The sequence below is a fragment of the Salvelinus alpinus genome, chromosome 23 (genome assembly GCF_045679555.1).
Source record: "Salvelinus alpinus chromosome 23, SLU_Salpinus.1, whole genome shotgun sequence".
Taxonomy (NCBI): Eukaryota; Metazoa; Chordata; class Actinopteri; order Salmoniformes; family Salmonidae; genus Salvelinus; species Salvelinus alpinus.
In genome coordinates this window covers 11,982,191-11,996,010 of record NC_092108.1, presented here as the reverse complement: position 1 = coordinate 11,996,010, position 13,820 = coordinate 11,982,191, and the positions used below count along the sequence as shown (strand labels likewise).

At 43.3% G+C, this 13,820-nt stretch overlaps 1 protein-coding gene across 1 annotated transcript in view; it reads right to left on the bottom strand.

Moving 5' to 3' along the window:
- LOC139550224 (supervillin-like) overlaps positions 1-13,820 on the bottom strand; it is a 100,297-nt gene that overhangs the window by 19,982 nt on the left and 66,495 nt on the right. Inside the window, 7 exon segments of the mRNA XM_071360951.1 lie at positions 3,075-3,233; positions 4,088-4,260; positions 4,581-4,758; positions 5,003-5,089; positions 5,354-5,446; positions 6,511-6,601; positions 12,744-12,857. Of these exon segments, the coding sequence (XP_071217052.1) occupies positions 3,075-3,233; positions 4,088-4,260; positions 4,581-4,758; positions 5,003-5,089; positions 5,354-5,446; positions 6,511-6,601; positions 12,744-12,857 (895 nt within the window).

Genomic DNA, 13,820 nt, shown 5'->3' with positions numbered 1-13,820 from the left:
AATAATGAGACCGTCAGCCCCAGTCTTGACTGACAATGCACAGTTTTTATATAGCTGATACCAAGATTGCTTAGTCAGTAATTTCTAACCTTCCCATAAACCACCTTGGTTACCAACACAGGATGGTATTTTACTTAGTGTCCCAGATGCCAGGAAGATGAGACAATGAGGCATTGTTCTCAACTCTTCCAGGCTCTCTCTATCTCGAGTCACACACACCACATCTTGTCTATAGAATGCCAGCTTTTAAATCACCAACATCAATCAATATTCAGCTTCAAGCTCTCTCTAGTAGAACCCATGTCCTCAACATCCAGACTAGCTGCAGGGTGCAGAGTGGCAACCATAAACACAGCATTAGCAGGACAGAAATATCTTACTGTTTGTTAAGTAAATTATTGCTACATATCCAACAAATAAGGTGAATACATAGTGTTTCCCTCACAACAGTAATTGCCAAGAATGACCTCTGGTCAGTTTAGTCTGCTGTCCTTGGCTGGATTAGTTTAGTCTGCTGTCCTTGGCTGGATTAGTTTAGTCTGCTGTCCTTGGCTGGATTAGTTTAGTCTGCTGTCCTTGGCTGGATTAGTTTAGTCTGCTGTCTTTGGCTGGATTAGTTTAGTCTCTGTGTGTGTGTGTGTGTGTGTGTGTGTGTGTGTGTGTGTGTGTGTGTGTGTGTGTGTGTGTGTGTGTGTGTGTGTGTGTGTGTGTGTGTGTGTGTGTGTGTGTGTGTGTGTGTGTGTATGTGTATATACGCACACAGTACTGTGCAAAAGTTTTAGGCAGGTGTGAAAAAAGGCTGTAAAGTAAGAATGCTTTCAAAAATTGACATGTTAATAGATGATATGGGCTGGCCTAAATGCAAAGTGAGTGAACAGGAGAAAAATCTATATCAAATCATTATTTTGGTGTGACCACCAGTTGCCTTCAAAACAGCATAAATTCTTCTAGGTACGCTTACACACAGTTTGAAGGAACTCGGCAGGTAGGTTGGCACAATCATCTGGAGAACTATCCACAGTTTGTCTGTGTATTTAGGCAGCCTCAGGTGCTCCTCTCTCTGTAATCCCAGACAGACTCGATGATGTTGAGACCAGGGCTCTGTGGGGGGCCATACCATCACTTCCAGGACCCCTTGTCCTTCTTTACGCTGAAGATAGCGAAAGTCATTAAGAACTGTCTGCTTGGGGTCGTTGTCATGCTGCAGAATACATTTGTGGCCAATCCGATGCCTCCCTGATGGTATTGCATAATGGATAGGTATATGCCTGTACTTCTCAGTATTGAGGAGACCATTCATTCTGACCAAATCCCCAACTCCATTTACAGAAATGCAGCCCCAAACTTGCAAGGAACCTCCACCATGCTTCACTGTTGCCTGTAGACACTCACTCGTGTTCCGCTCTCCGGCCCGTCGGCAAACAAACTGCCTTCTGCTACAGCCAAATATTTCACATTTTGACTCATCAGTCCAGAGCACCTGCTGCCATTTTTCTGCACCCCAGTTCCTGTGTTTTGGTTCATAGTTGAGTCGCTTGGCCTTGTTTCCACGTCGGAGGTATGGCTTTTTGGCCGCACATTTTCCATGAAGGCTTCTGACCAGACAGTAGATGGGTGTTACCAGGGTCCCATGGTTTTCTGCCAATTCTGAGCTGATGGCACTGCAGGACATCTTCCGATTGCGAAGGGAAGTAAGCATGATGTGTCTTTCATCTGCTGCAGTAAGTTTCCTTGGCCGACCACTGCGTCTACGGTCCTCAACGTTGTCCGCTTCTTTGTGCTTCTTCAAAAGAGCTTGGACAGCACATCTGGAAACACCTGTCTGCCTTGTAATGTCTGCCTGGGAGAGACTGATGCAGTTTACCTACCTGATGTCTTGTTGCTGTGCTCAGTCTTACCATGCTGTATGACAGTAAACTGTCTTCAGCAACCTCACCTTGTTAGCTGAGTTTGGCTGTTCCTCACCCAGTTTTATTCTTCCTACACAGCTATTTCTGTTAATGATTGTGTTTCAACCTACATATTGAATTGATGATCATTAGCACCTGTTTGGTATAATTGTTTAATCAAACACCTGACTATAGGCCTACAAAATCCCTGACTTTGTGCATGTGTACCTCGAAGAATTTATGCTGTTTTGAAGGAAAAAGGACGGTCACACCAAATATGGATTTGATGTAGATTTTTCTTCTGTTCACTCACTTTGCATTTACTTAATTGATAAATATAATCTATTAACATGTCTATTTTTGAAAAGCATTCTTACTTTACAGCATTTTTTCACACCCGTCTAAAACTTTTGCACAGTACTGTATGCATGTGTGTAAACTACATGTTTTAACTATCCCGCCATGATGCGCTTTCTCTTTTGAACTCTAATCCATTTCCTAGTCCATCCCTCACCGACACTCTCTTATCTGATGGATAAACGAATCCCTCCTTAGTGAACCACGTCAGTGAAAAACATCTGTGTTTGATGTGACGCAACATTCTATGTACGCAGTAAGGTCAGCCTGGTCAGACCCAGAATGCAGCCTTGTCAGAACCAGAATGGTGCCCATCTCCTGTTTCTGTAGTAACACAGCTTGACGTAAAAGTATTCACCTCTGGACAGGCTGTAGTCTGACGCAGACCCTTACAAGGGATGGAACCCCCAACCTTCCAATCTCAGGGCACACACTAACAACAAGCCCACTGATTTGGTCCAATGATACAGAGTCCTCCAGAAATAACAGAACCTGTCCTAAAATGTCCCGTTTAGCTTTCACTAGGACATTGAGCAACCTCAATGTCAACATCCTGATTTTGAACTGATGGCTTGCCCCAAAACCAAAGTTGGTTAGACGCTTTAAAGTGGTCCTCAAATGGCGATTAGTACATATCCCACACTATCTATATGCCTCTTTGTCAAATGAATGGGAAAGATACTATAGACACATACAGTAACTTTCACAAAATTCCCAGGTTCTGGAATCCTGGAAGATTCCTGGAATAAGATGGAATCTTTCAACCAGTATTTCTGCAAATGTTATAACCTTACTATGGGCAGATAAGTAGCGCAGTAGGAATCTCACCTTTGACCTGCATCAACATGAGGTTCTTGTAGGGCACAGCGCTGTTGTTGGACATCTGCTCGGAGATGTTGACGCTCCTCAGACTCACGTTGTTTAAGTTCTCCTTACTGGCCAGCCCAGCCAGGGCCGTATCAGAGCACATCTGAGTACTAGTATTCACTAAAACACACAGGAGGAGGACTCTTATTCACTAAAACACACAGGAGGAGGACTCTTATTGACTAAAACACACAGGAAGAGGACTCTTATTGACTAAAACACACAGGAAGAGGACTCTTATTGACTAAAACACACAGGAAGAGGACTCTTATTGACTAAAACACACAGGAAGAGGACTCTTATTGACTAAAACACACAGGAGGAGGACTCTTATTGACTAAAACACACAGGAGGAGGACTCTTTTTGACTAAAACACACAGGAGGAGGACTCTTTTTGACTAAAACACACAGGAGGAGGACTCTTTTTGACTAAAACACACAGGAGGAGGACTCTTTTTGACTAAAACACACAGGAGGAGGACTCTTATTCACTAAAACACACAGGAGGAGGACTCTTATTCACTAAAACACACAGGAAGAGGACTCTTATTCACTAAAACACACAGGAGGAGGACTCTTATTCACTAAAACACACAGGAGGAGGACTCTTATTCACTAAAACACACAGGAAGAGGACTCTTATTCACTAAAACACACAGGAGGAGGACTCTTATTCACTAAAACACACAGGAGGAGGACTCTTATTCACTAAAACACACAGGAGGAGGACTCTTATTCACTAAAACACACAGGAGGATGACTGAGCAGTGTGTGCAAATATTAAGGGTGCACACAGATTCTGTGCTTCGGTAAAACTTCCTAATTATAAATGCACTCTTACAACACTCTTAAGCTCCTATGACAGTAGAATAAGAGTTCAATATAAAGCCTTCTGATGGCATGTAGCTAAACCTTTGAAATGGTCTCTAATACAAGTAACACACATACATGTAACAAATAGACACACACTCACACTTCTCATTCTTCATCCTCTTGCTCTCTATGATGCCGATGTTGAGTCTCTGCTCAGTGTACTCGTGTCTGACGTCCTCCCTGGCCGCCAGCATCTTCAGAGGGTTCTTAGACGACTGGACGTTCCTAGACGGCCTTACTGCCCGTTTGTGCTGCGCTAAGGCTGAGGTCAACCTGGATAGGGAAAGAGGCGAAAGAGACGGGGCGAGGGACAGAGGGAGACAGAGAGAGAGAGAGACGGAGACAGAGGGCATGTAGATGTAGTAAAAATCTATGCAATGTAACTACACCCTGGCTGGGCTGGCCAGTAAGGAGAACTTAAACAACGTGTGTCTGAGGAGCGTCAACATCTCCGAGCAGATGTCCAACAACAGCGCTGTGCCCTACAAGAACTGTCTTCTCTGACCAAAGCTTTTCCTGATTCCAGAAATATTCCAACCAGAATTTTGCAAACCTAGAGCAAATAGTTTATTTAGTGAAATCGTTATGCTTACTTTGGTGCCTGAGTGCCAAAGATGGCATCAAAGTCATCGTCGATCTCGATCCTGCTGGGCATGCATGGGAAGTCAGCCACGTGTCGGTAGAACTTGGAGAAGATCTCATCGTCCATCCTCATCACCTCCTTCACAGCCTTCTCTGTCACGGTCAGAGTGGTCTCCTGAAGATCTGACACTGATAGAAACACAAAGGTCAAACTCCTACTGGAACAGACTACTGGCACAAACTACCGGAACAAACTACTGGAACAGACTACTGGATTAACAGTATAGCTTCCTTCCTCACAAGCTACACTGGTATTCCATATTTGATCTCGTCTCCCAAACATCCTCTTGAAAAACCCTTAACCGGATACGCCACTGAAAAGCTTGCAACTCGATGGCGTGGGTAAAGACAACTGAAAAATGTCAGCACCAACCTCCACTGTTCAGACGTCCCAAAAAGGTCTCCACTTTATCCAGCTTTTTATCCGACTCCAAGTTCATCTCTGGTCTGGCTTCCATTTCTGGTGGATTAGACAACAGAGTTGTATTCATTATATACAGTGAGGTCATGTTGTGATTGTACGTTTCAAAGACATGTGACTAGGGATGCAAAATTCCGGTAGCTTTCCCAAAATCTCGGTTGGAAGATTCCTTGATTCAGGATGGAAAAAGCAGGAAATCCATGAATCCTCCAACCAAGATTTCTGGGAAAACCTGGGAATTTTAGGAAAGTGATTGAAATTTTGCAATTCTACATTGCATCCTTTGTGGACTGTATGACTGACCCTCCTGAAGTTTGTACCCAGTCACACTGCTCTTGAGTTTGGTGGAGACGGGAGACAGGATAGGGCTGATGGCTGAGGAAGAGACTGTCAGACCTGCAAACACAAACACACACAAACTGAGAGGACAGAATAACCTAACTGGGTAGCCTTCTTTTAACACCACACAGCTAACAGTGATATATTTAAACGATAAAGGCACGAGGGGGTGTGGTATATGGCCAATATACCATGGCTAAGCGCTGTTCTTAAGCATGATGCAAAGGGGAGTGCCTGGACATAGCCCTTAGCAGTGGTATATTGGCCATATAACACACACACGTGCCTTATTGCTTATATATTTACTAACGTTATTAGAGAAGTCAAAAACAGAGGTTTTGTCATACCCATGGTCTGAAATACCATGGCTGTCAGCCAATCAGCATTCAGGGCTGAAACCACCAAGTTTATAATATGCTTTAATAACTCGTAAGCCAATTCAAATCATACATTAAGAGGTCAACAAATTCACCAGTTATTATTTGCTAATGAAATTAGAGAAACACATTTCCCCCCCAAGCTCACAGGGTCAACCAGTCAACATTCTCATCAAATACAAAGGAATGGCCTCCCGACTGGTGCAGTGGTTTAAGGCACGGCATCGCAGTGCTAGCTGTGCCACTAGAGATTCTGGGTTCGAGTCCAGGCTCTGTCGCAGCCGGCCGCGACCGGAAGACCCATGGGGCGGCGCACAATTGGCCCAGCGTCGTCCGGGTTAGGGGAGGGTTTGGCCGGCAGGGATGTTCCTGTCCCATCACGCACTAGTGACTCATGTGGCGTGCCGGGCACAATGCACGCTGACACGTTCGCCAGGTGTACAACGCTTCCGCCGACACGTTGGTGCGGCTGGCTTCCGGGTTAAATGGGCGTTGTGTCACGAAGCAGCGCGGCTTGCCTTTGCCTCTCCCGAGTCCGTACGAGAGTTGCAGAGATGAGACAAGACTGTAAATACCAATTGGATATCACGAAATTGGGGAGGACAAAAATGGGTAAATAATAAAAAATACAAAGGAATGGTGTGAGTGGACAGGAAATGATCAGACAAATGGACCATCTGTGCTCTAACCTTTCTTGACCATGCGTTCGGTCACAGTGTACTGGGTGGAGTCGTTGGCCCTTACCTTTAGACTCCCAGGCCTCCTCCCTTGTAGAGATCTGCTTCCTCTCCTCTATGGACATCTGAGCCTGGATCTCCATCTCCTTTCCCATCCTCTGAACACACAGTTACATATACTGTTACACAGTTACATATACAGTTACACAGTTACATATACAGTTACACACGGTTACATATACAGTTACACACGGTTACATATACAGTTACACAGTTACATATACAGTTACACAGTTACATATACAGTTACACACGGTTACATATACTGTTACACAGTTACATATACAGTTACACAGTTACATATACAGTTACACACGGTTACATATACAGTTACACACGGTTACATATACAGTTACACACAGTTACATATACAGTTACACAGTTACATATACAGTTACATATACAGTTACACACAGTTACATATACAGTTACACACAGTTACATATACAGTTACAGTTACATATACAGTTACACACGGTTACATATACAGTTACATATACAGTTACACACAGTTACATATACTGTTACACACAGTTACATATACAGTTACATATACTGTTACAGTTACATATACAGTTACACATACAGTTACACACGGTTACATATACAGTTACATATACTGTTACAGTTACATATACTACCGTTTGGGGTCACTTAGAAATGTCCTCATTTTCCATGAAAACATACATGAGTTGCAAAATAAATAAGAAATGTAGTCAAGATGTTGACAAGGTTATAAATAATGATTTTTAATTGAAATAATTGTGTCCATCAAACTTTGCTTTCGTCAAAGAATCCCCCATTTGCAGCAATTACAGCCTTGCAGACCTTTCGCATTCTAGTTGTCAATTTGTTGAGGTAATCTGAAGAGATTTCACCCCATGCTTCCTGAAGCACCTCCCACAAGTTGGATTGGCTTGATGGGCACTTCTTACGTACCATATGGTCAATCTGTTCCCACAACAGCTCAATAGGGTTGAGATCTGGTGACTGTGCTGGCCACTCCATTATAGACATAATACCAGCTGACCTTTTCCCTAAATAGTTCATGCATAGTTTTGAGCTGTGCATTGGGTCATTGTCCTGTTGTATGAAGAAATTGGCTCCAATTAAGCGCCGTCCACAGGCTATAGCATGGCGTTGTCAAAATGGAGTGATAGCCTTCCTTCTTCAAGATCCCTTTTACCCTGTACAAATCTCCCACTTTACCAGCACCAAAGCACCCCCAGACCATCACATTGCCTCCACCATGCTTGACAGATGGCGTCAAGCACCCCTCCAGCGTCTCACAAATGTTCTTGTTTGTGATCCGAACACCTCAAACTTAGATTTCAAAACACTTTTTTTCCAGTCTTCCTCTGTCCAGTGTCTGTGTTCTTATGCCCATCTTAATCTTTTTGTTGGCCAGTTTGAGATATTATTTTGCAACTGCCTAGAAGGCCACTTCACTGCTGACGTTGAGACTGGTGTTTTACGGGTACTATTTAATGAAGCTGCCAGTTGAGGACTTGTGAGGCGTCTTTCTCAAACTAGACACTATAATGTACTTGTCCACTTGCTCAGTTGTGCACCGGGGCCTCCCACTCCTCTTTCTATTCTGGTTAGAGCCAGTTTGCGCTGTTCTGTGAAGGGAGTAGTACACAGCGTTGTACGAGATCTTCAGTTTCTTGGCAATTTCTCGCATGGAATAGCCTTCATTTCTCAGAACAAGAATAGAATGATGAGTATCAGAAGTTTTTGTTTCTGGCCATTTTGAGCCTGTAATCGAACTCACAAATGCTGATGCTCCAGATACTCAACTAGTCTAAAGAAGGCCAGTTGTATTGCTTCTTTAAATCAGCACTTCAGCTGTGCTAAAATAATTGCAAAAGGGTTTTCTAATGATCAATTAGCCTTTTAAAATGATAAACTTGGATTAGCTAACACAACATGCCATTGGAACACAGGAGTGATGGTTGCTGATAATGGGCCTCTGCACGCCTATGTAGATATTCCATTAAAAACCTGACGTTTCCAGCTACAACAGTAATTTACAACATTAAATGTCTACACTGTATTTCTGATCAACTCCATGTTATTTTAATGGACAAAAAAAATAGAAAGGTCCTTGTTTTTGAAAGAAAAGCTAAGTGACCCCAAACTTTTGAACGGTAGTGTACACTGTTACACATTTCCTGTTACACCCACAGTTACACATATACTGTTACGTACACTGTTAAGTATATTGTTACACATCCTGTTACACACAGTTACATATCCTGTTACAGAGTTACATGCACTGTTACATACAGTACCGGTCAAAAGTTTAGACACACCTACTCATTCAAGGGTTTTTCTTCATTTTTACGATTTTCTACATTGTAGAATAGTGAAGACATCAAAACTATGAAATAACACATATGGAATCATGTAGTAACAAAAAAGTGTTAAACAAATCAAAATGTATTTTAGATTTTAGATTCTTCAAAGTAGCCACCATTTGCCTTGATGACAGCTTTGCACGCTCTTGGCATTCACTCAACCAGCATCCCCTGGAATGCTTTTCCAACAGTCTTGAAGGAGTTCCCACATATGCCAAGCACTTGTTGGCTGCTTTTCCTTCACTCTGCAGTCCAACTCATCCCAAACCATCTCAATTGGGTTGAGGTCGGGTGATTGTGGAGGCCAGGTCATCTGATGCAGCAATCCATCACTCTCCTTCTGGGCCAAATAGCCCTTACACAGCCTGGAGGGGTGTTGGGTCATTGTCCTGTTGAAAAACAAATGATAGTGGGACTAAGGGCAAACCAGATGGGATGGCGTATCGCTACAGAATGCTGTGGTAGCCATGCTGGTTAAGTGTGCCTTGAATTGGAAAAAAAAAAAATCATACACAGTGTCACCAGCAAAGCACCCCCACACCGTCACACCTCCTCCTCCATGCTTCACGGTGGGAACCACACATGCATAGATCATCCATTCACCTACTCTGCGGTTGGAACCAAAAATCTCAAATTTGGACTCATCAGACGAAAGGACAGATTTCCACTGGTCTAATGTCCATTGCTCGTGTTTCTTGGCCCAAGCAAGTCCTTCTTATTGGTGTCCTTTAGTAGTGGTTTCTTTGCAGAAATTCGACCATGAAGGCCTGATTCACGCAGTCTCCTCTGAACAGTTGTTGAGATGTATCTGTTACTAGAACTCTGAAGCCTTTATTTGGGCTGAAATCTGAGGTGCAGTTAACTCTAATGAACTTATCCTCTGCAGCAGGGGTAACTTTGGTTCTTCTCATGAGAGCCAGTTTCATCATAGCGCTTGATGGTTTTTGCGAGTGCACTTGAAGAAACTGTCAAAGTTCTTGAAATTTTCCGGTTTGACTCACCTTCATGTCTTAAAGTAATGATGGACTGTCATTTCTCTCTACTTATTTGAGCTGTTCTTGCCATAATATGGACTTGGTCTTTTACCAAATAGTGCTATCTTCTGTGTACCAGCCCTACCTTGTCACAACACAACTGATTCGCTCAAACGCATTAAGAAGGAAAGAAATTACACAAATTAACTTTTAACAAGGCACACCTGTTAATTAAAATGCATTCCAGATGACTACCTCATGAAGCTGGTTGAGAGAATGCCAAGAGTGTGCAAAGCATCAAGGCAAAGTGTGGCTACTTTGAAGAATCTCAAATATAAAATATATTTTGATTTGTTTAACACTTTTTTGGTTACTACATGATTCCATATGTGTTATTTCATAGTTTTGATGTCTTATTCTACAATGTAGAAAATAGTAAAAAATAAAGAAAAACCCTTGAATGAGTAGGTGTCCAAACCTTTAACTGGTACTGTATACACACTGTTAGATACTGTTACATACATTGTTACACACTGTTACAAATACTATTACATATCCTGTTACAAATACTGTTACACACTGTTACAAACACTATTACACACTGTTACAAATACTATTACATATACTGTTACAAACTGTTACAAATACTTTTACATATACTGTTACAAATACTGTTACACTTTTACAGTACACACATTATTCCACGTCCCTCTGAACACACCCCGACACACACAGGTTCAGATGCTGTACAGGAAGGACTATCTGTAACAGGCCACTGTTTATTCCACGTCCCTCTGAACACACCCCGACACATACAGGTTCAGATGCTGTACAGGAAGGACTATCTGTAACAGGCCACTGTTTATTCCACGTCCCTCTGAACACACCCCGACACATACAGGTTCAGATGCTGTACAGGAAGGACTATCTGTAACAGGCCACTGTTTATTCCACGTCCCTCTGAACACACCCCGACACATACAGGTTCAGATGCTGTACAGGAAGGACTATCTGTAACAGGCCACTGTTTATTCCACGTCCCTCTGAACACACCCCGACACATATAGGTTCAGATGCTGTACAGGAAGGACTATCTGTAACAGGCCAGTGTTTATTTCACGTCCCTCTGAACACACCCCGACACATACAGGTTCAGATGCTGTACAGGAAGGACTATCTGTAACATGTTGTCGTCTCCCAAATGGCCTGTTTCCACTTGATCAAAACCACAAAAACCCTTGGAAATGAAAGCAACACAGTACAGCCGCTTTGTCTTTGTAGAATAAGTATTCATTCTAACCAATACTTCTCATTCCCAGTAAAACCAAGGGGTAGGGCAGAAAGAGGTGACAGAGGAATAGGATGAGTAGGAACAGGGGGAGGTGATCATGTGTACACAAGACACACGTATAACCAGTCCTTATCAGTGACAGGCATGACGGGATAATGGAAGACCGATTTTGCTTCCTAAAAAGGCACCCTATTCACTTTATAGTGCACTACTTTAGACCGGGACCCTTGACAAAGGTAGTGCACTACATAGGGAATATGGTGCCATTTAAGACGCAGCCCAAGTACCAGGCAGAACAGTGAAACATGCATGGCAGGTCAGGTGCATGTTCTTACCTGACTGCGAGGGTCAATAACTTGGCACTTATGGCCAAGGGAGATGGGAGGAGAATATGTGGAGGAAAACACAGGTTCCTAAGGACAGAGGCGAATGGATAAGACAGGTTCCTAAGGACAGAGGCGAATGGATAAGACAGGTTCCTAAGGACAGAGGCGAATGGATAAGACAGGTTCCTAAGGACAGAGGCGAATGGATAAGACAGGTTCCTAAGGACAGAGGCGAATGGATAAGACAGGTTCCTAAGGACAGAGGCGAATGGATAAGACAGGTTCCTAAGGACAGAGGCGAATGGATAAGACAGGTTCCTAAGGACAGAGGCGAATGGATAAGACAGGTTCCTAAGGACAGAGGTGAATGGATAAGACAGGTTCCTAAGGACAGAGGTGAATGGATAAGACAGGTTCCTAAGGACAGAGGTGAATGGATAAGACAGGTTCCTAAGGACAGAGGTGAATGGATAAGACAGGTTCCTAAGGACAGAGGCGATTGGATAAGACAGGTTCCTAAGGACAGAGGCGAATGGATAAGACAGGTTCCTAAGGACAGAGGTGATTGGATAAGTGCATAAGAGAAGAAGAGATGTGGATCAATGGTGGCTGGTGTCACTTTAAAATCAGAGGACAGGCTCATACCTATAGTAAATGGCTGGAATGGAATTGTATCAAACACATGGTTTTCATTCCATTCCAACCATTACTATGAGCTCGTCCTCCAGCCACCACTGACGTGGAAAATGAGGAGGAAAAATGACAGTCAGGCAGAGATACAGAGAGATGCTAGAGAAAGGATGCCGAGGAGATGGCCTGATGACTCACACTGAATTCTTCTGCTGCTCTATCGTTTGCTACATGCTTCAGTCTGAAACTGCCATCAATTAAGTAGTTTGTGGTGATGTCATAATGAGGAGTGTTGTACAAAACAAAGTCATCAGCGATTGGATCGTCTCCAACCAATCAGAGTATCAAAGAGAATGACGAATTTTCAAAAACGCCACTTTACCCACGTGTGTCCTGACTCTGGCCCAACCCATCAGTTTCTGGCACCAATCAGATGGTCTAGAATAGATTTCCATTCTAGAAATCGTCGGGGAGGTACTCAGATCCAGACCCATTACGTAGAAGAAACTAACATCCGTGGCGTAGCGTTTGGCCGGAGCAAGGAGTTTGGGTAGCCAGGCTAGAGGAGAGTTACCATAACATTCACAACCAGAAATGATCATTCACAAGTTGTGATAGAGACCAGGAGCAGAGAGACACACTGATGGAAGACAACTCACAGAGATTATTTTGGATAAATCAAGTCTGAAGTCATGATGGGGTGTCCAGGGCTGAAGCAGACTGAAGGAGGGTTCCCCAGTCAAATCTTTAGCTGGTTCACAATGTCTTTTCCCCTTTAAAGAGAGAGGGAGACAACATCTACAGCATCACCTGAGCCCCTCACATGAATTGCAACGGCATGCAACAGTGGAGGCTGGTGAAGGGAGGACAGTTTATCGGAATGTCTGGAATGGAGCAGTATCAAACTCACTCATTCCAGTCATTCGGTTTCAGACATTATTATGAGCCCGTCCTCTGATTTAACGTGGCACCAGCCACCACTGACATGCAAATGTTAAATGTTTAATCATTAACATTTACAGAGGTTGCTTGAATGTGAAGTAATCGTTAACTGGCCAATCGTTAACGCTGCTGTACCCAACGCCATTCAATTCAGCACATAAAACAGAGACCTAGACAAGTCGGTGTTGACCATTTTGTTCAGTCACTACTGGCTCAGAGTAATATTCTTTGCTATTGATGAATCCCGTCACCAGTATGCAGTGTGCGGTACAAAAAGCAATCATTTTGAGCAGAATAAAAAGACGGTGACTGGCAGCATCACAGCAACAAACATGTCGCATCTTATCTCTAAACACAATAGCGTAGCTATATTGACTTCAAATCAAGCAAAAGTGCAAGCCAATGTGTTCGTCAGCAGCATTCCAAACCACCAGAGGTACAATAGGTTAGCGTCAGACCAAAGCAACACTGAACAGCAGTAAACAACAGAACTAGGGTTGTACATTCCCTTTCATTTCCCACCAAATGTTTCCTAGAAATCCCGGTTGGAAGATTCCCAGAATCAGAGGGAATAAGCATTACATCCGGGAATCCCGGTTGGAAGATTCCCAGAATCAGAGGGAATAAGCATTACATCCGGGAATCCCGGTTGGAAGATTCCCAGAATCAGAGGGAATAAGCATTACATCCGGGAATCCGCCAACCGGGATTTCTGGAAAACCTGAAAAATGTGGGAAAATGATCGAAACGTTGCAACCCTCGACCACAGCAACACTGAACGGCAGTGAACAACA